Source organism: Macaca nemestrina, chromosome 10, assembly GCF_043159975.1.
Source record: "Macaca nemestrina isolate mMacNem1 chromosome 10, mMacNem.hap1, whole genome shotgun sequence".
NCBI classification, from domain to species: domain Eukaryota; kingdom Metazoa; phylum Chordata; class Mammalia; order Primates; family Cercopithecidae; genus Macaca; species Macaca nemestrina.
In genome coordinates this window covers 139,674,017-139,698,233 of record NC_092134.1, presented here as the reverse complement: position 1 = coordinate 139,698,233, position 24,217 = coordinate 139,674,017, and the positions used below count along the sequence as shown (strand labels likewise).

Here is a 24,217-nt window from a genome sequence, read left to right as displayed (position 1 = left end):
CCCAGCACCCAGGGGAGGGGACACCAAGTTTCACCAAATAAATACTAGACCAGGTTCCCTTAATGGTGTGTACTGATGGAAAAGTCAAGCTTGTGCATGCATGTATATAAACATAGAGCAAGTTGAGCTGGAGACTTAGAGTAGAAGATCTATGAGTCATAGATCACATTCCTGTCCTGGGAGAGTGCTTAGCAGCCTTCTCATTGGGAAATACTTCTGGACATCTAGCTTAAATCCCTCCTGCCGCTGCTATAGACCATCTCATAGGTCCTTTAATGCAGGAACAGCTAGGTAACCTTCCCTCCCCACCGAGGTCTCCTTTTACCCTGTTTTCAGTTTCCCAGATCATCTGCACGAAGGGAGGTGGGGGGCACGTGGAAGAACTTTTAACACTGTTCTTTGCAGAGAGAAGTCCGCCCAGTTCTTGTTATCAAGCACCAGGGATCTCTGTTCCATGCCAGACGGATGGTGGTGATGCCCTTGCCTCCTTGGTCTGGGCAAGACCCATATTTCTCTGTCCATCTGGAGCCACGCTGGTCATTTGGCAGTCTTCTCCCCATCATTAACAAGACGCTAACACAGTGGGGAGCAGCACCACTGGCCTGCTGATTAATAGCCATCAGTGAGTGTTGAGGAAACATGGTGCGGATGGATTGGGTTTGATTAGTCTGTAAATACAAACAAGAAGTGCTGAGTACAGGGGACTGTTGGGGCTGGAGAGACAGCAGGGGGTGACTCTGGACATTTCTGCTCTCATCCCATGGCTCCATTCATGGCTCCAACATGTTCCCAGCCTCCAGAGGGCAGGGGCCAGCGAGAGGAAGACCCTGGCCTTCCAATTTAGGCCTCTATGAGAAGAATGGAATCTTGAAAAGGAGCTGAAGTGGAAGATGTGTGCTTCCTGAGGTCACCACCTAGAGAGGAGGTGGTAGGCTCCATGACCCCCTAGATCCCAGTTCTGAAATCTCAGCCTCTCTAACAGTCGGCGCTGGGCTTGGTGCCTCAGCCACGAGAAGAACGTGCCAATGCGGCTGTCCCTGCAGCACCCTGAGCTCTGGGTGCCAGTCCCACTCCTGGCCGGCTCCCTTCCTTTGATGCTCTTGCTGCAGGTTCTGTTGAAACAGACTCTTCCGGGCCTCATTTCCCAACAATTCGTCAAGGGGCCATCATGTATTCAATAGGTAGGAAAGCTGGGACACACATGAATCCACAGCTAGAGGCTGGGAACTGTCTGCAACAGGGTGGCATGTTCCTGTCTGAAGTGTCTTGGGAGTTCTTTGGATTATTCTCCCAGGAAGGGGAGAGAGGATCTCTTCTTTTGGCAAGTCAGGTAGGGGAAGCCTTGCTAAGTCACAACTTCTGTTCTCCCAGAACTTGTACCTTCCAACCTAACTCCTGGGGTCTGGGACCTTCAGGAAAGAAGAATCGGCCAAAAAAGCGACAAAGGCAATCAACTAAAGGGTGGCCACTGGGGGGCCTTCCCATTAGCAAACATAGGCTCTGTTAGGTTTTGAAGGGAAGGCAAGGGTTAAAGAAAGACACACCCACAGAAAGAGTGCAGTTCGACAGCAAATACAGGCTTTATGTACAGCCTAAAATCTACAGAAGTGGGGAACCGGCCTAATGTCAGAGCTCCCCGCTACTTACAGGCTGGGGGTACTTACAGGTATGGGTGGGAGGGGTCTGGGCAGTTTGGCTCTCTGCCCGGCAGGATATTAAAGTGTTCCCGTGATGAGGAGGTCCTGGCCCTTGTTCTGGCAGAATGTCGTCGTAATGTTCCTTGGACCTTTGTCCAGCAAGATACGATAGGGATGTTTCTTTAGTTGGGCCTTTGTCTGCCTTGCAGTCAAGTGGTTAGGCAGGACGTCTCTCGTGGCCCGAACCCCCGTGAAATGTTTCACTTTGACCAAGGTGTGCAAAATAGCTGGGAGCTTACAAAATGGTGCAGTTTGGACGAACAGGCACTCAGCCAATCCAGTTCCATCCACTAAAGGCAGTTCAGACTTGTAATCGTGGTTGTGATTGAAACATCTCTGCAGCCTTTGTCGTTATTTTGCCTCCATTCCCTGCTCACTTCAGCTATTTCCTTGCATGGATGAAGAAAAGGGTTGTAGTTATCACAAAGAGCCAGAACTAGCATTTTTGGGAAACTTACTACATTTGTGTAATCATCATAACAACCCCTAGGAAGCAGGTGATGTTATTACCAGTTTCCAGATGAGGGAACTGAGGCACAGACAGCTGAAAGCTGGTCTGGGTCAGAGAGCTCACAAACAGTGGAGGTGTGATCTGAATGCGGGAATCTGGGACTTGAATGCTCTAGAGTCCGTGTGTTTAACCACTGTGCTGTATGGTTTTCTGGCTTACTGAGCACCTGTTATGTGCCATGCCCCATGCCTGGTTCTGGATATACCATCTGTCTTGTCGTCTTTGGTCCGAGATCTCCTAAAGGGAAAGGCTTCGGCTCACCTTCAAAGTATGTAAAGCCAGAATTGAACTCAATCCAGCCAAACCCTCACCTTATTCAACTTCTAATAAGATCAAAGACATCAGCCCCGGGGCAGCACAGGAAGCGATGGCTGGGCTTCAGAATGGTTCTTGCCTCCTTTTCACCGTCCGTGTCTCACCTGAATCTCCTCTGTGACGCCCTAACTGGAAACATAAGAGAAAGCGAATTTGGGAAATGTAGCAACACCTGGCCAAGGTGACACGTTACAAGGCCTCCCAAGGTGGTACACAGAAACTCCAGAAACCATGAAGCCAAACCTACAGAACAAAAAGGAAGAAAAAGGCAAATCCCCACTCATAGTTGAATATTTTTAACACTTCTCTCTTGGTAAGTGATCACACAAATGCACACACACACACAAAAAACCAGTAAGAATGTAGAAAATTTGAATAATGCAATCAAACAACATGAGCTAATTGACATTTTTAGAACATTTCATCCCCAAACTACAGAAGACATGTTCTTTTCAAGTGCACGTGGGAACATTCACTAGATAGGTCCTCTGCTGGGTCACAAAACAAAGATTAAATCATGCAGAGTATGTTTTTTGATCACAATGATTTGAATTAGAAACTGAAAACAATCAACTATCCAGAAAATCTCCAAATAACTGGAAAGTAGGCAGCACTCTGCTAAATAGCCCATGGGTTAGAGAAGAGGTCACAGAAGGAAAGAGAAACTATCCCAAACGAAATGATAGTGAAAATACAACATATTAAAATTTGGGGGCGGAAATTCAAGCAATATTTAGAGGGAAAATTATAGCTTCAAATGCTTATATTGGAAAAAAAAGGCATAAAGTCAATGATCAAAGGTTCTACCTTATGAAGCTAGAGAAAGAATAAGTCAAACTCAAGTAAGTTGAAGAAAGGAAATAATTAAGTTGAAAGCAGAAGTCAATGAAATAGTAACCAAACAGTGGAGAAAATCAACAAAGCCAAAAGTTGCCTTTTGAAAAGGCTAATTAAATTGATAATATCTAGCTAGACTAATCAAGAAAAAAAGAGAAAACACAAATTGTAATACCATAAATGGAAGCAAGGACCTCATGACGATCATGCAGATACTCAACAGGCAATGGGAGAATATTATGACAATGTCATGCTGATAAATTTGACATTTTACATAAAATGGATACACGCCTTGAAAAAATACCTTGTCAAAACCAACATAAAATGCATTGAAAACTAAAATAGCCCTTTACTAATTAGGGAAATTGAATTCATATAAAACTTCCTATAAGAGAACTCCAGGCATATATGGTTTTACTGGTGAATTATAGTAAACATTTAAAGAAGAAATAAACTTAACAAACTTTTGCAGAAAATATATGAGCAGAGAACACTTCCTAACTTATGTGATGAGCCCAGTATAACTTTGATTATGAAAGAAAAGGTAAGACAAAGTTACAGATCTATGTTTCTCATAATTATGAATATGCAACAAAATATTAGCAAAAAAAACCCAGTAATATTTTAAAAGGGTAATACATCATGACAAACTGTTCATTTAACATTAAAAACCGATCTGTGAAGTTCACCTCATTAACAAAATAAAGGAGAAAAGTCATATACCATCTAAATAAATGAAAAAGCATGTGACAAAATTAAATACCAATTCATGGCAAAATCTCTCACCAAGTTAAAAATAGAAGGGAACTTCTTCAGTCTGATAAAAGACATTTATAGAAAGTCTAAATTATACTTAATGGATATATTATTGGAACAAAGGAAGGATGTCTGTCCTCTGTAATTCTATTCAACATTTTACTGGCAGTCTTTGCCAGGGCAATAAAACAAGAGGAAAGAACCAAAAAATAAAAGGCATACAGATAGGAAAAAAGAAGTGAAATTGTCTTTATTCACAAGTGACAAGATTTCTTACATAGAAAAATAAAGAAATCTAAAACAAAAAACAAAAAAAAACCCTACTGGAATTAATATGTGAAGGGAGCAAGGCTGCAAAATACAAGGTCATGTATACACCAACCCATTGCAAAACAAAAAATTTTAAAGACCATATACAGCATCACAAAATAAAGTCGTTGAATGGGGCCAGGCATGGTGGCTCACACCTGTAATCCCAGCACTTTGGGAGGCCAAGGTGGGCAGATTGCTTGAGCCCAGGAGTTCAAGACCGGCCTGAGCAACATGGTAAAACAACATCTCTACCCCCAAAATATAAAAATCAGTCAGTCTCATAACCCGGTCTCAAAATAAATAAAAAGATAAAATTTTTTGAAAAACCAAATAAAACAATTTAATGGAAATGTAAGACCTTTATACCAAAATCTATACAACATTCCAGAGATAAATGAAAGATCTACATAAATGGAGAGCTGCAATATGTTCTTGGATTATAAAACTCAAAATTGCTAAGATGTCAGATCTCCCCAAATTGATCTATAGATTTAATGCAATTCTGATAGATGCCAGGAGGCTATTCTGTATGAATTAATAAGTTTATTCTAAAATTTATATGGAAATGCAAAGGGCCTACAAAAACAAAAAATAATCTTGTTAAAGAACTACACTGGCAGACTCTCACTATTTTATTTCAAAGTTAATAAGAAGGTGCAGCAGTCAAGTCAGTGTTGACTTTGTATATCAGCGGAATAGATCAAAGAGGCCACACATGTGGAGTCAATTGATTTTTGGTAAAGGTGACAAGGTAATCAATGGAGGAAATGGTGCTTGGACCATTTATTTGCAAGAAAAAATGAGCTCACACCCCTAACTTACAGTATACACAAAAATTAATTTGATGTGTAAAAGCCACAGCCATAAAGCCTCTGGTAAGAAACAAAGGAGAGTGCCTTTGTGACTTGGGTAGGCAAAGATCAGACATGGCACAGAAAGCACCAATCATAAATGAAAAAATGGAAAAACTGGTCTTTATCAAAATTAAAAACTGCTTTAAAAAAAAAGAAAAAAAAGAAAATGAAAAGGCAAATCTCAGATTGGGAGAAGACATTCACAATATATATGCAGTATGTCTGATGAAGGACTGGCTTCCAGAATGTATAAACTCCTGCAATTCAGTAAGAACAAGACAAACAGCTCAAGACAAAAATGAACAGAGGACTTGAATAAGCACTTTACAAAAGATGATATATATGAATAGCCAATAAGCACATGAAAAAAATTATCTACTTCAGTAATCATCAGGGAAATGCAATTAAAATTGCAATGAGACATCAGTTTGCATCCACTAGAATGGCTAAATTAAAAGATGGATAACACTAAGTTGCCTGGCTGTGAAGCCCCTTGAACTCTCTCACATTGTTGGTTGGAGTGTAAAATGGTACAACTAGTTTGGAAAACTCTCTGGCAATTTCTTACGAAGTTAAACGTGTACCTACCCTAAGACCCAGCAAACTTACTTCTAGGTGTCTACTCAAGGGAAATGAAAACATATCCTTTGCTATTATGAATAAATAGCAAACAACTGGAAGCAATCCTGATATCCCACAAACAAGTGAATGGAAAAATACATTGTGATATGGTCATACAATGGAATACCATACAACAACAATAACAAAAGAACAAACCTCGGATCTGTGTAATAGCATACATGAATCTCAAAAACTTTTTGTTGCACAATTTATATAAAGTTCTAAAATAGGCAGAAGGAAGCTTTGGTGACAGAAATCAGATCATTTGTCATCTTGGGAGAAGCTGAAATTTGACTACAAAAGGGCACGAAGGACTTTCTGGGGTTATAGAAATGTTCTAGACTTTGGTTATGGTGGTGCTTACACAGGTGTACATTTGTCAAAGCCCTTTTACTGATCCAGAAGCTTAAAACCTGGGCTTTTTGTTGTGTGCAAATTATACTTTAATAGTGTTGATTTCTAAAAAAAAAATCACCCCAATACTTTTGATGATAAATTAGTTAAAAGCGTTTGCTGATACATTGAATGGCCAAAGATCCCTACCTCACTACCATACACAGAATTAGCATCTTCTCCTTGGGTCAGAGTCCATTGTAACAAGTAACCTTGTTTCTCTCTCACTAAAAATCCCTTATGCTGGACAGAGAAACACATTTTCTAGTCTTAAAAAAAAAGCAAACAAAACAAAATATACACTCACAAAAACCTCTTTGAATGACTTGTTCAATGACAATTCTCTCACCATGACAGAAAGTTCTGCTTCGGGTTTAACTTAAATCTCTTATGGTGTGTTGTACTGATCTTTCCTTTGGTCCTTTAGTAAATTGGGGCTTTCCCGGGTCTGGACATGAGTTTCTCTTCTAATGGTGCATAGCTATCTTTCTGAGTAGAGTTTTAAGGCAGGGGTAGTTTGGAATGATGCTGGTAGCACTTGGCCCAGCTGCCCCACTGTTGTCCTCTGTGGCTCTGCCTGATGATATTATTGGGTCTCCTGAAGGGTCACCAGGGGTGGTCCAGCGGCCCATAGCCATGGTGTACTCCCAGGCATCTTGAGTTCACTGATGTTTCTTTTCCTTCCACCACAGGAAATGCTGAAGGATGAGGTGCGGACGCTCACTTACCGGAACTCCATGTACCACAACAAGCACGTGTTCAAGGACAAAGTGGTACTGGACGTGGGGAGTGGTACTGGGATCCTTTCCATGTTCGCTGCCAAGGCAGGGGCCAAGAAGGTGTTTGGGGTGAGCACGCCACTTCCTCCCACACACTGGCTTCCACAGAGCCAGCCCCTTGCCGTCTGCCTCCACCTGCCCTCCTAGAAGTACAAAATTTGGTCCATCTCTTTTGCTGGGTCACACCTTCGAGGAATAGAAGAAATCAGGTGTGACTCTCAGGAAGGAGGGCAGGCTGCCTGTCCCCTGCACATGGCTCCTGGATCCTTGTGACCACTGACATTTGCGGAGGAATTGTGGCTTTCCTGAGGCCATTCCAATGTCATCATGACCTTTCAGTGCTTAACCCCAAGGTCAGCTTCAGAGGCAGTGCAGGTGGTTACGTGGGGGAGCTCTGGTTTGAATCTCTGCATTTCCATTCACTAGACGTGTGACCTTGGACTATTCACTTCCCTGTACCTCACTTTTTCTCCATCTATAAAATGAGCATAATAGCAGTCCCTTGCCCATAGGGTGCTTGTGAGGATTAAACGAGTTTAATACACATGTGAACTGCTTAAAACAGTGCCCAGCATATGGCAAATGCTGGGCGTTTATTATTATAGTTGAGATGGGGCCCTTAAGATAATGGGAAAATCTCCTTCTTGTTTTCTTTAAAAGGCAAATCGGTCGGTCAACTTAAATTCTGTTGCTTTGGCTGTGGCAGCATTTCCAGGCTAGATGTGGAGGCTGACCCTCTGGGAAGTGTCCTACCTATCCCCCAGCTCTCCCAAGGCAGCTTTGCACAGCCTGATGACAGAGGGCCTGGGAGGGTCCAGAGTTGGAAAGAAACTAAAAAAGAAGAGCTGCGAGATGCTGGCTGACATTTGAAAAATGCAGTGGGCCCAGGGCTGGAGCACAAGCATTCATCTTGGTCAAAATGAAAGGCAAACCACAATGAGATTCCCAGCCTGCATGTGAGCTGGCCCATTTGCAGAGGCCGCAGCGACCTGAGCAGCATTCAGTGGGTCTTTGCTCCCATGCATTTGGTTGAGACATCCCATAGCCAGCCCTGGGGACTCCCCCACCCACTGACTCCCAGGTTGGCTAGATCCCCCCGCCCACCTGCTGCCTCCAGGGGCCTGCTCCTAAGTCGCCCAGCAGGGCAGCATTCCTCCTCCAAGCCTGACTTGGAAAACCCTTGGGCCACGACTGCCCAGGGTCTTCTGGAAGCTTGGGCCGCCCTCAAGCTGCCTCCGGTGCAACTTTGACCAGGAAAAGCTGTGATGTTCTCAGCCAAGGTGCTTGCTGAGGGCAGGGGCCCACCCGGATGCCGCAGGTTATGTCATCAACACTGGTATAATTGCTGGTTCTCCAGGATGGAGACTTCGGGCAAGGGTCTTAGTGAGGTCACAGGGCATCAGAGCTGGACTTGAGGCCTCTGGTGACCCCCACGTGCTTTCTTTCCCAGCACGGAGGCCCCGTCTCAGCGCCGGCCTTGGTGGCGGACAGGGCTGAGCATGGTGTCCCTGGCGCCTGAGTCATCCGGGGGCTCCAGCCAAGGAGCTGTCAGAAGGAGGCTCCCACTTGGCGCCTTCCAGCTGCGGTGACTTGGCGCGATCTGTGTGCCTCCCGCCCTTTTCTCTAACAGCTCTTTTATAAATGGCTCCACCACATTTAGCTGGGCTCCTTTCCGGATGGCTCATTTCGCAGTTTCTCCTGTTCCAGACCCCCTTCCACCCACTGCTGTCCTCCAGTGGGGAGATGAGATGGCGGGAGAGAGAGACAGAGAGAGAGGGAGGGAGGAAGACCATCGTCCCAGAGTGGAGACGGGCACAGAGAAAGAGACAGATGTGACAAGAGCAATGGAGAGGAGAGAGAGAGAGAGAGAAAGGTGCAGAGAAAAGCTAGAGAAATGGGAGAGGGGCCTGGAAAAGCAGAAAGAAGACAAAGTAGAAAGCACAAAAGAAAAGAATCAGCAGAGGCGGGCAGATCACCTGAGGTCAGGAGTTCAAGACCAGCCTGGCCAACATGGCGAAACCCTGTCTCTACTAAAAATACAAAAATTAGCCGGGCATGGTGGCAGGCGCCTGTAATCCCAGCTACTTGGGAGACTGAGACTGGAGAATTGCTTGAACCCAGGAGGCGGAGGTTGCAGTGAGTCCAGATCGCGTCATTGCACTCCAGCCTGGGCAGCAAAGCGAGACTTTGTCTCAAAAAAAAAAAAAAAAAAATCAGGAAAGTGAAGAGAGGTGGTAAAGACAGAAGAGGGAAGAAATGGAAGAGGAGAAGATGGAAGAAAGGAAAACAAGGCGGGAAGGACTCCGCCCCGCACTCTGAGGGTTGAGCAAGCTTCGGCTGCGTTCACCCTCACACACTCGTATGCGTTGGGGGCTTCGGCTTCTCTCGGGAGGACACTGAGGCGAAGTTAGGAAGGGCAGAGGCCAGGCATAAATCCGGGCTGCCGGCTCCAGGTCTCATGCTCCTCATCACTCAACGCGGTCACCTCTTGCAAATCAGATGATGACATGGCCAGAGGGGGAGAAGAAGAGGAGGGAATCCCACCCCCACAGACAGTGCGGCCTGAAGGCCCGGGACCTGGCAGCCCGGGAAAGGGCTGGTTCTCCTGGGTCCTGCAGCTTGGCCGGAGTCGGCTCCTTGGATGCAGCTCTAACCAAGTGACCCCTTCTGACCCCGTAGGTGCCCTCACCCTTCCTCAAGGCGTGGCCAGAGGCGTCAGAAACTCCCTCAGTGCCCCTTTGCGAGTACTTCTCAAGGGAATGGTCCCTGCCCGAGGCCCTGGGGTAGTCTGAGGGGCCCCCAGGTGTGGAGGTGAGTAGAGCCCAGGACCTCAGCACAGGCCAGCCTCCATAAGAGGGCCAGCTCCGGAGGTGAGGACGGCTCTCGGCAGCTGCCCCCCCGTGTCCAGAACCCCTGGCAGTGTGCCTAAGATGCTAACCCTGGGCTGGAGCTTGGCTTCCAACCATTCCCACGAGGGCCTGCTCTCAGGGAAGGTCCACTCATCTCTCAAGTACCTTGGCCCTTTGCTTAGGAGGTCTGGAGAGCCTGGAAAGACGTCTGGATTAAAAGGAATAATTTCTTTCAAAGATGAAGTGGCGAGAGCTAATGTGGGGGGTGGGAGGGGAAGAGAAAGATCTTAAACCAACCGTGAGGTCCTGACCTGGCTTTTTCCAGATGGTCCAGTCCTGGCACGCGGCTCGTTTACCCTGGAAGGGCTGGGCTGCGGTGGGGAGGATCATGTCGAGGGAGGGTCGCCACTCTGGCTTGGATCTGCCTACCTAGGTCCCCCACAGAGTGAGGACGTGCTGCCTCCTGCCATTCTCTGCTGGCCAGGAGCATGAGGTCTGCCAGCCCCTTCTGTGTCTCCAGCACAGAGATCAATCCCTCCATCACAGGGGGCGGCTGGATCTCAGGCTTTTCGCAAAGGCAGCCCAATTTCATGGAAAGTCGCTGGCCTGGAGGTGGGAGGGCTGCATTTCGGTTTTCAATCTGCCGCAAAGTTGTGATGCAGCCGTGGGCAAGTCACCACCCCTGTCTGGGACTCAGTGTCTCTATCCATTGCATCGGTGTTGCTGTGATTTTTTTTTTTTTTTTGACGCCTTGCTCCTTTGTCCTGTGCCCTTTCCAGATCGAATGCTCCAGTATTTCTGACTACTCAGAGAAGATCATTAAGGCCAACCACCTGGACAACAGTAAGACCTACCTCTGAGTATTTTCTCCTGGGTGGAGGGGACGGGAGGCTCACACTTGCTTGTTGGGATGGCACAGCGGGAGGAGCACAGAGCACTTGGACTTGGGGAGGTGGTGCACCCAGATGAGGCCCCTGCCAGCAGGATTGTGGCCATGGGTGCTGATGTTCCCACCCCCACCAGGCAAGTTAAGGATCGTAGCCGTCTCCTCGCAGTTTTTGGCAAGTCCTGCTTGTGGCTAAATCCTGAGTTGCCATACTCTTTGCTTGTCCCCAGCTGTGGGCAACCTATTGCGTTCTGCAAAATGGCCACATTCCTCCTCCTCCTCCTCCTCTTCCTCCTCTTCCCTCTCCATGAGCCCCAGCCCAATCTTTCCCTGCCATCTGCCCAGGGGCATCCTGGCAGACCCCAGGATGTGGTCCTCCACTGCCCACAAGCCCTGTTACTGCCGGGCTTTTTTGGGAATGAGGCTGCTTTTGGGAGTAGGCCCTTCTTCAGCTGGAGTCTGATTATACAGAGGGGTGTCCCTTCCCTTCCTCCCCTCCCACCTTTCCCATGGACAGCGACATTTCCCAGCCCCTCCTCTCTGGAGCCCATCTTGGAAACAGACCCGCAAGGGTCCCTGATCAGGAGACGTCCTTGGAGCTTGCATCTGACAGCAGGATTAGAAGCAGTCCCCGGCCCTGTACTCAGTGCTGGGGAGAGCATCGAAAAGGCAGACAGGGTACCAGCTCTGTGTGGGCATCCTGTCCTACTGCGCTGGGGCTGCAGTGAGGCCGCGAGAGGAACTGGTAGACAGAAAGTTGCAATTCAGAGAGACAGCTGGAGCCAGACAGGGCTGGCAAGAGCAGTGGGACAGAGGCCGCCTGCAGCAGAGGACTTGCAAAGGGTCAGCTCCAAAAGACAGAGCTCACTGCAGAGTTCCGAAAGGTGGGAAGGCTGGAGCTGGGAGGGAAGGATGTTCCCTTGAGGGGTCTGGGGCAGGGGAAAAAGAGGCGAGGTTGAGAAGGAATCTGATTTCAGTGTGCCTCCTGAGGGAGCCTGGGCAGGGAGGTCCGGCAGGTGGGCTTTGTCAAATCCCAGGCACCAAGGAGTCAGCTCAGCCTCCCCTGTCTGTGCTGTGTGACCCTCTGCCCTATGGATGCAGCCCTTGCCATGCTCCCTGCTGATCTGCCAGAATTCCTCTGCCCTCCTAGAGGGTGCCTGCTGCCCTGTCACCCCTCTGGGTCTGACCTGAGTCCCCAGGCCCAGGTGGTACCTGCCTGCACACACCACTACAAACCTGTGTCCGTGTGGCTTCAGCCCTGCCACCTGTCCTGTCTGGTGCTTGACCCACTTGCTGCAGACTCTTTGCAAAGGCAGGAGCCTTACTGACTCAACAAACTTCTCTGCAAACCACCATGAACCAGGTTGTGGGGACAGAGCAGGGAACCAGACAGGTAAAGTCCCTGACCTCATGGAATCCACATTCCATTTAGGGGCAGGGGTTACAGATAAAAAATAAAGAAGCAGACACTCAAAGAAAAATATCAGGTGGTGATAAGTGCTTTGCAGATCACAAAGTCAGCTGACAGAATGGAGAGAGACCCCATGGTTGCGTTAGGTTAGCTGCTCTCTGAGCAGGTCACAGTGAAGCTCAGATCTGAATGACAGGCAGGAGCCAGGCTGACAAAGGTGAGGGGAAGAGAATCTCCGACAGAAGTTACAGCCAGTACAAAGGCCTCCGGCATGGACTGAGCTTGGCATGCCCCAGAAACACAAAGAAGATCATGCCACGTGACCAGAGCATGGAAACACAGGGATCAGAGAGGGAGGAGGGGACCAGATCACATAGGATTTGTAACCAGGAAAACAAGGTTAGATTTTATGCTCCAGGTGCTGCAGTCTGTTGGAGGATTTCAAGCAAGGGAGGTGGCTTCTCTATGGAGGGTGGATTGGAATACGTTGCAAGCAGGAAGAGTGTGAGCAGACAGAAGGGAAGAAGCTATTGCAGTGCTCCAGTGAGAGGGGCTGCAGCAGGGACTGGGGCGGCAGTGGAGATGAAGAGAAGTGACCCCTGTGGAATATCCTGGGAGATGGAGGCACAGGACCTGAAGATGGATTGAGTGTGGGGATGAGAAAAAAGAGAGAAGCAAGGATTGTTTTTGACTTGGGCAACTGGGTGGATGGTGGGTGGATGGAGGCAAAGTACTCATAGGGGTGGCAGGAGTGAGAAGGAAATCAAGAGCTCCTTTTTGCATGTGTTAGGTCTGAGATGCCCATCGGACATCCAGGTAGATGCGTTGAGTCAGATTTGGATATGTGAGTCTAGAATTTCAGGAAGAGCCAGACCAGGAGACCTCCACTTGGGCGTCATCAACCTATAGGTAGTATTTGAAGCCACAGGATGTGGTCACTTAGGGATGGTGTGTAGCTAGAAGAAAGAAATGGACCAAAGATGGGGCTCTAGGGCACTGCAATGCAACATTCAGAGGTCAAGCAGGGGAGAAGGGCAGCAAAGAAGCAGAGAAGATGCAGTTGGTGAGGTTGAAGGGCATTCAGGAGAGAGGAGGACCATGAAGCCCAGGGAGGCGGCAAGCTCAACTATAGGGAATGTGGAGGGATCAGCTCTGGTAAGAACAGAGAAGTGACCACCATTGACTTTGGCCACATGGAGGTTACCAGTGTTCTTAACAAGCACAGGCTCAATGTGGGGCTGGCAGAGAAATCTATTCAGAGTAGGTTCAGGAGAGACTGTGAGGCAAGGACCAGAAACGATGGGAATAGAAAAATGGAATAGTAGCTGTAAAGGAAGGTGGCATCAAGGGAAGAAGTTTTTTTGTTTGTTTGTTTGTTTGTTTTTTAAGAATAGGAGATATGAAAATGTGTATGTGATTCACTGGTGTAGTAGAGGGACAGAAAAATTGCAGATGCAGGAAAAAGTAAATTCAGCAGCAAAGGTGTGTGTGTCAGGGGTGGGTTCCAGAGCACAGGTGGAGGGGTGGCCTTTGCCCTGCCTAGGTGGATGGGTGGTCTTTGCCTTGCACAGGTGGTGGGGCGTTCTTTGCCTTGCAGAGGTGGAGTGGCGGGCTTTGCCTTACGGTAGGGATAGTTTAGCCGTAGAAGTGGGGGAAAGTGGGGAGTGTGGGTCCAGATGGAGGTGCCAGTGGCGGGAAGCCTCAGTTTTGCTGCTTTCATTTGCACAGTGAAGAATGAGGCAGTTGCATGTCAAAAAGACAGAAGGTGAAGGGAAGTGAGTCCTGGAATGGGAGGGAAGGAGGGAGGGCAGCAGACAGGCTGGGGGAGTGAGGACTGCTGCGACGCCGTCTGATGCCTGTAGAGATGCATGACCATAGAAGCGCAGTGTGTCCCATCCTCCCTGTTGTGTGATCTTTGTCTTACCACTCTCAGGAGCTTGGGTGCGGTTGGAGAGGAAGGTTGCCTGGATCAGGGCTTTGCTGGGAGCATGCAGCGGAGGGAGGGGGAGCCAGAAGTTGACAACAGTGATGGACCGTGGGATCTAACCTGGGCCAGGAAGGAAGCAGGGAAGGGCAGTGGTGGTTGTGACAAAGGCTGGGGCAATGGGTGGGCAGCATCTGTAGTGGCCACAAGTGGAGCTGCGATTCTGAGGCCCAAGTAGGGGAATGCTGCTCAGACCCCTTGACTTCTGGCTTGGTGTCCAGCCTCTCTTGGCTCACCAAGCAGAGCTGAGTCTATTCTGCGCCCTCCTCAGAGAAGTGCTTGACCTGGGTTCCCTATCTGCTTACTAAAGATGGATAAAGAAAACTGGTCGATTCTTTCTCTGTGAGGGTGACACAGCCTGGCATCCTTCTCCCCAGCCTGTGAAATAGGGCAAATGGTTTTCCCCACTAACGGGTGTGGAAACTGAGGCTAGGAGAGGTGGCTGACTGAGCCTGGGCTTTGTTCCGGTGCCCTTTGCTAAGGTGTGTTTGTGTGGATGCAGAAGTACCAGGAGTGCTGCTGAGCCTGAAAGTGTGTTGGGAGGGGAGGCTGTGTGCGGGCACAGCAGGATCAGATGTCCTCTCAGTGGTCCTGAGTCTCATCCCTGAACCCTGAGGGGCTTCCAAACAACACCTCGACCATTCCCCTCCCTCTGCACAGGTTTCATCTGCGCCATAATTCCTGACCTCTGACCCAGCCTCTGACTCTTCATCTTCTCAGTGCCAGCCCACCCCCAGTAAGTGTCTGGGGCTCTGGAAACACAGCCTCCCTGGTGTCCCTCCTCCCCAGGCTTGCAGGGGCTACTGTCCTGCAGCCATTCATAGCAGAGTGTGGGGCAGGCCGGCAGGGGAGGTGGCTAACTCCAGCTAAGGCATCTCCGACCTGCTTGCCGGGAAAGGAACCACACAGCCCCCTCATCATCCTGCTCTGCCTCACACCATAGGGCTCTCCCTTTCCTCCCCTTCCTTCTCCTCCCCTTCTCCTCCCTTTTCCCTTCTTCATTTTAACTTTTGAAATACTCAACGTACAGAAAAAGCGCACATACAGCTGGGTTTTTTATGGAATCCTTTGAGAGTGAGTGGTTGATGTGATGCTCCGTCATCCCTGAATACATTAATGTGCATTTCAAACCATCGAGGACATTTTCTACCAGCCACATGCAACCATCAACGTCAGGAAATTAACACGTCATCATTACCTAATGCCCAGATCCTTTTCATGTTTTGTCAATTGTCTCAGCGACATCATCTGTAGCACAAGGATTTCGTTCAGAATGACACGTTGCATTTGGTTGTCGTGACTGGTTCCCTTCACGCTGGCCGACTCAGACTTTCCTTGACTTTCATGGTCTTGACACACTGGAAGATCTACAGGCCAGTGTTTTTAGGATGTTCCCCAGTTTGAGATTGTGCGATGCTTCCTCACGATTGAATTCAGGTTCTGCATCTTGGGTAGAAATATCACAGACAGGATGCTGTGTTCTCATTGCATGCAATTTCGGCTTGTCTCGTTACAGATAGCATCACTTAGACCACTTGGGGAAGGCAGTGTCTGCTGCCAGCGGCAGCATGGGAAAGCTGCTCTTTTCCCTTTGTAATTAGTAAGATTTTCTGGGGGAGGTACTTTGACACCATGTAAATATTTCATTCCTCATCAAACTAACATCTATCTATCTATCTATCATCTATCTATCTATCTATCTATCTATCTATCTATCTATCATCTATCTATCTATCTATCTATCTATCTATCTATCTATCTATCCGTCCGTCCATCTGTCCGTCAGTGTCCATCCATCTGTCTGTTGGTCTGTCTGCCTGCCTACCTACCTTACCTATCTATCTATCTGTCTGTCTGTCTATCTATCTATCTATCTATCTATCTATCTATCTATCTATCTATCTACCTACCTACTTACCTACCTAACTAATCCATCTCTCTCTCTCTCTCTATCTTGTCTATCTAATCTATCTATCTATCTATCTATCTATCTATCTATCTATCTATCTATCTATCTATCTGTCCGTCCATCTGTCCATCAGTCCATCCATCTGTCTGTTGGTCTGTCTGCCTGCCTACCTACCTTATCTATCTATCTGTCTATCTATCTATCTATCTATCTATCTATCTATCTATCTATCTATCTATCTATCTATCTATCTATCTACTTACCTACTTACCTACCTAACTAATCCATCTCTCTCTCTCTATCTTGTCTATCTAATCTATCTATCTATCTATCTATCTATCTATCTATCTATCTATCCATCCATCTGTCCGTCAGTCCATCCATCTGTCTGTTGGTCTGTCTGCCTGCCTACCTACCTTATCTATCTATCTGTCTGTCTGCCTATCTATCTATCTATCTATCTATCTATCTATCTATCTATCTATCTATCTATCTACCTACCTATCTACTTACCTACCTAACTAATCCAGCTCTCTCTCTCTCTCTCTGTATCTTGTCTATCTAATCTATCTATCTATCTATCTATCTATCTATCTATCTATCCTATCTGATCTATCTAATCTAGCTATCTTTCTGTCCATCCATCCATCCATCCATCCATCCAACCAGCCAGCTAGTGTTCATCCATCTACTGATCTGTCCATTCATTTCACTATAGATTCCTATTTTATTTAATAGGTTACAGCTGTTATCACTACTGGCTTCGATACTCAAATTGTCCCTGATTTCGTCACTGATGCCCTTCCAGCTGGCTTCTGTGTCCCTTTGAAATGCCTCTTTCCCTTTTCCCAAGCCTCCTTACTTTCCAGCACAAGACATTCCAGGCTTGTCTTGTGCCTCCACGCCTCTGTTCTAGAATCAGTCATTTCTGCCTGATTCCAATTAGTGGACCACAGCATTTAGAAACTAAGGTGGGGGCTAGATGCTCATTGATTTTAGAATGTTGATGCTCTCAGGCTGTTTCACTGGGGAAAGCTGGGGAGTGTGTGTCTCTGTGTGAGTGGACACATTTACACAATCTTTATTACTGTATCTATTTTTTTTTTCTTTTTTTTTTTTATAGACGGAGTCTCGCTCTGTCACCCAGCCTGGAGTGCAGTGGCACGATCTCGGCTCACTGCAAGCTCCGCCTCCTGGGCTTACGCCATTCTCCTGCCTCAGCCTCCCGAGTAGCTGGCACTACAGGCGCCCGCCACCATGCCCAGCTAATTTTTTGTATTTTTAGTAGAGACGGGGTTTCACTGTGTGAGCCAGGATGGTCTGGATTACTGTATCTATTTATACGTATTGTCAATCAAGTAGGAACTCGCATGATTAACTCACTCCAGTGTTAACCAGTACCATGGAGTTTCCTCTCATATCCTCCCTTTCCACATTTCTAACTCCTTTCTCTGGCAGAAAAACCAGACTCTCATTATTGGTAATATGTTGGCTTACTACTCATTTATAATACGTTTACATACCCCTGAATGTAACCAATCTCCCATTGTCACCACCTCCTGCCCCAGGCAGATGTCTGTCACCCCGTGCTGGGATCTGACACCCTTGCTGGGCAGCGTCCCACCTGGGCACCCTCCTCTGCTTGGGGAGCCGGACTGCCATGGTCCATGCTGACCCGTGGTGGCATCCACACCCCCACCATTTCCTGGGTTTGCTCAGCCCCACCTCATGGCTTTAGCGTGGAATCGTTCGTCCTCTGGGTTTTGATGGCTCAGACTTGATTCTATGCTACCAAGGCAAAGGCTTGAAGAGGGCAAACCATTGTCCCCAAAGGAATAGCTGCCCTCGTGCCCATTCCTCCCTTAACACACCTGTTCCAGGGAGGAGGGAACTCCAGGTCCAGGGGCCTCCAGAGAGCCAAGTGGTCTTTACTTCTTCCTCCCAGGGTTTGCAACAGGTGGGTGGAGCCAGCGAGGCCACCCAGAGCCCTGGCTGCTGCACCCGCTCGCAGCAGCGGGTGTGTACTCAGAGGAGGACAGCTTGGCTGCACGGATGCTTCCATGGAAATGCTTTTGAAATGCTGCAACAGCCAGCCATGTGGGTCTCAGGAGCGTAGGTGTAGAGACATAAATAACAACACGGGGCATAGAATACCTGCTTCCCAGAAGCAATCAGCCTCTCTCCCTCTCCACCTCCGTACGGCTCCCGTGATGAAGTTATTCACATGTAGACACACACCCACAGGAAGCCACCTGCAGCAGGCACGCAGCCTTCACATGGCTTCTTCCACACGTGTGGCCCACACGCACGCTTCAGTGACTCCTCTTTGACTTCAGCACTAACGACTATTATTTCCTCTCCATCTGATGAGGAAACCAGTGGGCTGCCGAGATGCCGAAAAAGGTAGATCCATTGCGAAGGTTGACATAGGAGCTCAGAGGTTGATTGCATCGGTATAACTCTAGAAACAAAAAATGTATAACCCGTTTACTTCCTAGAAAATTCAAGGAAAAAAGCGTGCCCTTTTCCTTGTCCTTCTCCTACTTTTGCATGACCTAAAGCATCAGTGTCCTAGCTAGAAGAGACTTTAAGGTAGCCTGACACGAGGCAGTGGCAAGGGACAGCTGGGCCTCCGCAACTTAATGGTAGAGAGGACTTTATCAAATCACTTCCCCTTTCTGAGCCTCTTTTTGCCCCTTTAGAGGAGATAGATCAGTGCACAGCTTGTAGGGTTATGAGGGGCTTAGGGATTGTGGAGGTCAAGTGCCTGATATAGGGCCTCATATACAGTAGGTGCTCAAATGTCAGCTACAGGTCATTTCAGGTGTAATGCCCTACACCTGGATGATTCTTGGCCACACACTCCCAGCCTTATATAGGTGACAGTAAGTTCGGTGCTCTGACAGTAATCCTCTGTGCTTTGCAGCCACCCAGTCCTGGGATGATTCTCCTGGTGGGATTTCCACAACTGCTACACATCCCCAGTTCCTTCCCCTCTTGCTCAGGAGGGCTGTGGTTGGAGCATTCTCCTCTGGCCATGTTTTAGCATCTCTTTCACCAGCAGAGGGTTGTGCTAAGAAATAAACACAGCCAGTCCATGGGAGGGGCCCAGATGCTGCACTTGTGGCAATGCAGCTCCAGTTTCTGCCTGCCAGCAGTTGTGGAAAACACCATGTCACACTGTTCCTAGCTGGAGATCAACTACAATCTGTTGTCTATCCACATACTACTGCCAAGTGATACCTCCTAACCTATATCTGGTTGGTGGATGTTTTGAATCAATCCACACTGAGAGTCACATGTTTTTATTCGTATTCAACACCATGTTGTTAGAGTTGGTCTTCTATCACAAATGACTAAGACGCCCTACAGATGATCACTCTCCCGGGAGTCATTGCTGTTGGCTTTGTGATGGGTGTCCTGTGGTGAGGGTGGAAGCTCCTGTAGGCTGCTCTACACTAGGCTCTTAACCAGCTCTTTGGAATAGAGTCATGCGGCCAACTCATGAATCCACACAGTACTTTGTCATCTTCTCTCTTAGGATGCCATGGTGGTGGGGCCTTGTCAACGTCCTTGGTGAAGTCCCACGTGACATCCTGCAAGCACGGGCTCTGGAGTCAAACCTTCTGACTCACACCCAGCTCTGCCGGAAGTAGACTGTGCTCTTGGATGACTTAGTTTATGTGCCTTAGTTTCCTCATCTCTGAGATGGGAATAGTGGTTCATACCTCCCAGGGCCACTGTAGGGATTGCCTAGTTGCTGTTTGTAAAACTGTGGCACTCTGGAGCCAGCCCCTGATGGGATCCTGAGAGCTGATTGTGAAAGTTTCAGTAAATCTGCAGAATGGATGCAGTCATTGGCCATGGTGGAAGTATTTATACCACAGAAGTCAGCAAAGGCGACAAACCAGGCTTCTGCCTCCTGGAGAGCCAGTTGTTAAGTATCACCAGCACACCACTGTATAAAGCACAACAGCATCCGGTAGGCACTAAGTAACAGATAAATGTTAGTGGTTGTTACGATTATTCCGTTTATTAACTTGACTAATAACCATGTCAAAAAAAGAAATGAGACCAATCATACATAATTATTTTTAATGAGCCTGTACTAGTGACGGCTGGCAACTGCTACTTCCTTCCCTAACTGCTCAAGAAACAACCCATTACTAATCTTCAAAGTGAGTTTCATGTATTCATCCCTTTGAGTATTATTGAGCCACGTACTGGGTCCTGTGTTTGTGATGTGACTAGCACAGACAAAATCTTTGCTCTCATAAAGCTTACAGTCTCAGGGAGAAGACAGACGTGAAGGCAAGCCAACAAACAAAATCACGACATAATCACAAATTGTGAAAGTGCTTAGAAAAAAACAGCATGGAGTAATTGAGAAAATGGGGATGTGGTTTTTCCAGTTGGGTGGTCGCAGGGGCATGCTACTGTCACGTGCTGCCTGCCAAGAGCCGAGTGCATGCACTCATCTCTTCTCAACTCTGCCTTGAATGGCATCATTGGTGGCGTTAGCTTAAAATCGGCTGTAGTGGAAGTATTTACACCACGGACATGGGCAGGTGCTACAAACCAGAGCTGTTTTGTTTTCCCTTCTGGAGACCTAAAGGTGAAGACAGGGCCATGCTGAGAGCAGTAGGAAGAGTGTTTTACCCACCTGTACACATTCCCTCAGGTGGGAGATACTTTCTGTCCCATGGAAGCTTCTCCTGCAGGGAGAGAGTGATACCTGAGCCCTGGGGAAGCTTTGGTTGCCCTTTACATTCCCGTGGACGTCACCCACTTCACCTAGTACCAGTGCATTCTTGATAACCCCTGCTTCCCTTCGGCCAAGCCCACATGATCATCTGCCTGTGGCCACGGTGTCGGGTATCTGCCAGGCTGGACCACAGGTGTTGTTCTAAGTGGTGGGCGATGATTTGGGGTGGGAGGAGTCCTGGTATTGTTCTGATTAACTGAGTACTCCAGCCACTGCCTAAGAGAGGAGAGAAACCAGGCAGGGTCTCTGGCTAGGGAATGGCTCTGGCAAAGCTAGCATGGCTTTAGAGCTCCAGCCAAGCACACTGAGCCCTGAGACCTCGAGGGAGCCAGAGCAGGCTAGAACATGAAGCCAGGCAGATGACACAGTGGGCACAAGGCAGATCCTCGAGTCCCATGTTCGTGGGTGAATGGGGGATTTGGGCAAGGAGAGGAGTACTATATTGTGGAAGCGACCACATTGAGGCTCCATGACACCCAAGGCTCCCTTACGCCACTCTGGCAACAGGGTCACTTTGCTGTGGGACATAGTCCCAATCCCACCAGACATTGAGGGTAGAGATACAGACATCCTTTTTCCCATCACCATGGGCTCCAGAATGGGCAGGTTCTGACCTCATGAGAGAGGCTTATCCATGCACCTGGGTCCCGGAGAAGGAGAGGGCAGTGGGGCAAGGCAGGGGCTGACATCAAGGGAGATTGATGGGATCTGGCCCCACCGTGGCTGCTCTCCATGGCTGGATCTCCCCTCAGCCTGCCAACGAACCTGACCAGCTGCAGGAGAAGGGTAGGTCAGTCCTTTGCCTTCTCTGACTTCTTTTCTCTCAACATCCCAAGGAGTTGCTCCGTGTCCATAAGAATCCCAGGCGGTAGGGAGGTCAGATGGTCACCCATTCGCCGGGTGAGGAAAGGAACCACGGGGAGGCACAAACGTGCGCAACAGGCCTAGGTTCAACCTGACTTCTCTAAACTCCAGTTCTCTCCTTAGGCTCAAAGAATAACGAAACCAAACACACAAGTTCCTAGGAGGATTACTGAAGTAACACACGGAAAATCACTCTGCAAGCTGCTATTCAAATGCTAGTAATTTTTTACTGTCACAATTAGGACTAGTTTGAATATCTTTTGTCTCTTAACCCGATGCCCTTTTTTTTTTTTAATTGCTCATTCATCCATCCGTTCATTCAGTAATGACTTTGACTGTTTGTGAGGAGTCAAGTGCTCCACTATATCCTGGAAATAGGAAGCTAAAATAGACAACGAAGAGAAGGAGTGCATACGCTGGAGGTGAGCCGGGCCCTCCGCAGGTGCAAGGCAGCCAGCGTGGGTGTCACCAAAATAGGTGTGTGAGCTAGGACCAAGGGAGTGGGGAGGGTGAGCAAGGGGCTTTGCTGCAGTGGGGCTGGCGGAGGGTTCAGGGGGCTTCACAGGCTCATAATGTGTTCCCTGTTCCCACGCATATGACCCTCTTTCCTCCCCTTCTGTGGGACAGGATCTGTGAGGACCCTAAAAATGATCACTCACTGCAGATCCTACGGGCACCAGCTGACCCTGATGGACGCGCTGGAGGCTCAAATGAGGTTGAGCTGGCCTGATTTGTTTAAAAACAAAAATGACCATTAATGAGAATAACTAGATTTCTGTAAGAACCACTCACACCACAAAGAAAAAAAAAAATCCACTCAAAACCATTTTTTAAAATCCTGGATGTCTAATTTACAAACTTGAAGCTCCAGGGGAAATTTTCCCAATTTAGAGTCGATTGCTCCCCGTTGTGCATTTAGTTATGATTAATCATTCTAAAATTTACCAGCCAGGGTCCTGTCACAGTTCGTTGAACGAACTTTCCATCATCTTTATGGAATAAAAACATGGATCCGGACAGTGACAGCAATGCAACCTTGAGCTGAGGCAGTTTGAGTGACGTGGGGTCCAGATTGGGCATGGAGCTCTGCAGCCTATGGCTGCTCAGAATCTTAATATCAATAGCTTAGACTCCCTTGAACATCCTTTGCATGGAGGAGAAGGGAGGACTGCTGCTGTGTGTGCCCACACAGTTCCTTGAGCCAGCCTAATGCCCTATGTTGGCCAATAGCCCCTAGTGAGCTGGCATAAGCCCCAACATGAGAGGTAGCATTTTGTAGATTTGGAAATTGCATCTGGAAGTTTAAGTGGTTGCTGGTGGTGACTACAGATTACAGGAAGAATATCCATGGTGATTCAGCTGGACAGTTGTATTTGGCTGCACAGAAACAATGTGACCTCTTAAAAATAAAAATAAAAGGACCCAGGAAGTGTTGAAAATGACAGTCACACTGGAACTCGCGGGCACCATCTTTTTATTGATGCCAGCTGTCTCCACCACTGAATCTTGCAGAATGCCTGACACAGAGCAAGTGTTCAGTACATATTTGAAGAACCACAGCTTTCTGACACTGCAAAGAATTTCAGATTCAACCTCCCTTCTTTTTTATTTTCCTAACGAGGAAAATAAAAGAGAGGAGATAGTTGATCGAGATTAGCTGTCAGCTGGAACAAGAGCATAAGTTGCTGTCTTTTAGGATTCCAGGATAAAGTTGTGCAGGTTGAGCACAAAAGCACCGGCGAAAGGGAGTAATTGGAGTCTGAAAGCCAGTCCAGCACTGGATTGAAGGGAGATGTCTCCTTTTCCTTTGACAAAGGGCTCATCTCCTCACCAAGGCAACTGTGGGGCCATGTCGACACTGAGAAATGTTTGCACTTGAATAGATGTAGAAGGGTGATGCTAAGAGAACAGAAGTCCAGACTGTTGAGCATTTTATAGGGTTAACTGATTCTTCCTTTTTGCAAGCAGAGATTGTGATTTTTGCTATTCTGTGACCACTGTATCTATCTATCATCCATCTGTCTTCTATATCATCTATGTATATCATCTGTCCATCTATCAATAATCTCTTGTAATCCATATTGATGAGGATACAGCAACTAATGGATAAGAGGGCTAACACAGAGAACAGGAGCAGCAGTAACTGTCTTTGGGGGACACCCGAGGAATATTTCACACGTACCTGTTGTTAGACTAGATAATGGATTACTGCCTGTCTGTTTCCTGCAGCTCCTAATGGAGTCCTGTCCTAAAAACCTGTCAAGGGTGGAGCCTTGTTCTAAACACTCAGGGTGGAGGTCATGAGGCCCCAGAAGCAGGAGAAAACATCTTCCGGGGCTGCAGGGAGGTCATGATATAAATGCAGGAGGAGGACCTGACCCATAGCCACACAGACACAGGCAGACATTAGGGAGGAACCTTCAAGAAATGTACAAAGAAAAAAAAAATAAGGGAGGCCATTAAAGACAATTTTT

At 47.7% G+C, this 24,217-nt stretch overlaps 1 protein-coding gene and 1 long non-coding RNA gene across 2 annotated transcripts in view; one reads left to right on the top strand and one right to left on the bottom strand.

Moving 5' to 3' along the window:
* The window catches only part of LOC105484134 (protein arginine methyltransferase 8), a 99,353-nt gene that overhangs the window by 46,016 nt on the left and 29,120 nt on the right, over positions 1-24,217 (top strand). The window contains exons 3-4 of the mRNA XM_011745466.2: positions 6,989-7,144; positions 10,704-10,767. Coding sequence (XP_011743768.1) covers positions 6,989-7,144; positions 10,704-10,767 — 220 coding nt within the window. The remainder of the gene's footprint in view (positions 1-6,988; positions 7,145-10,703; positions 10,768-24,217) is intronic.
* LOC139356920 (uncharacterized) lies at positions 1,964-17,015 on the bottom strand. The gene is made up of 4 exons (XR_011609452.1): positions 16,977-17,015; positions 15,404-15,651; positions 2,520-2,652; positions 1,964-2,086 (listed from the first exon to the last, which is right to left on the bottom strand). It is a non-coding gene; the product is annotated as an uncharacterized lncRNA (long non-coding RNA).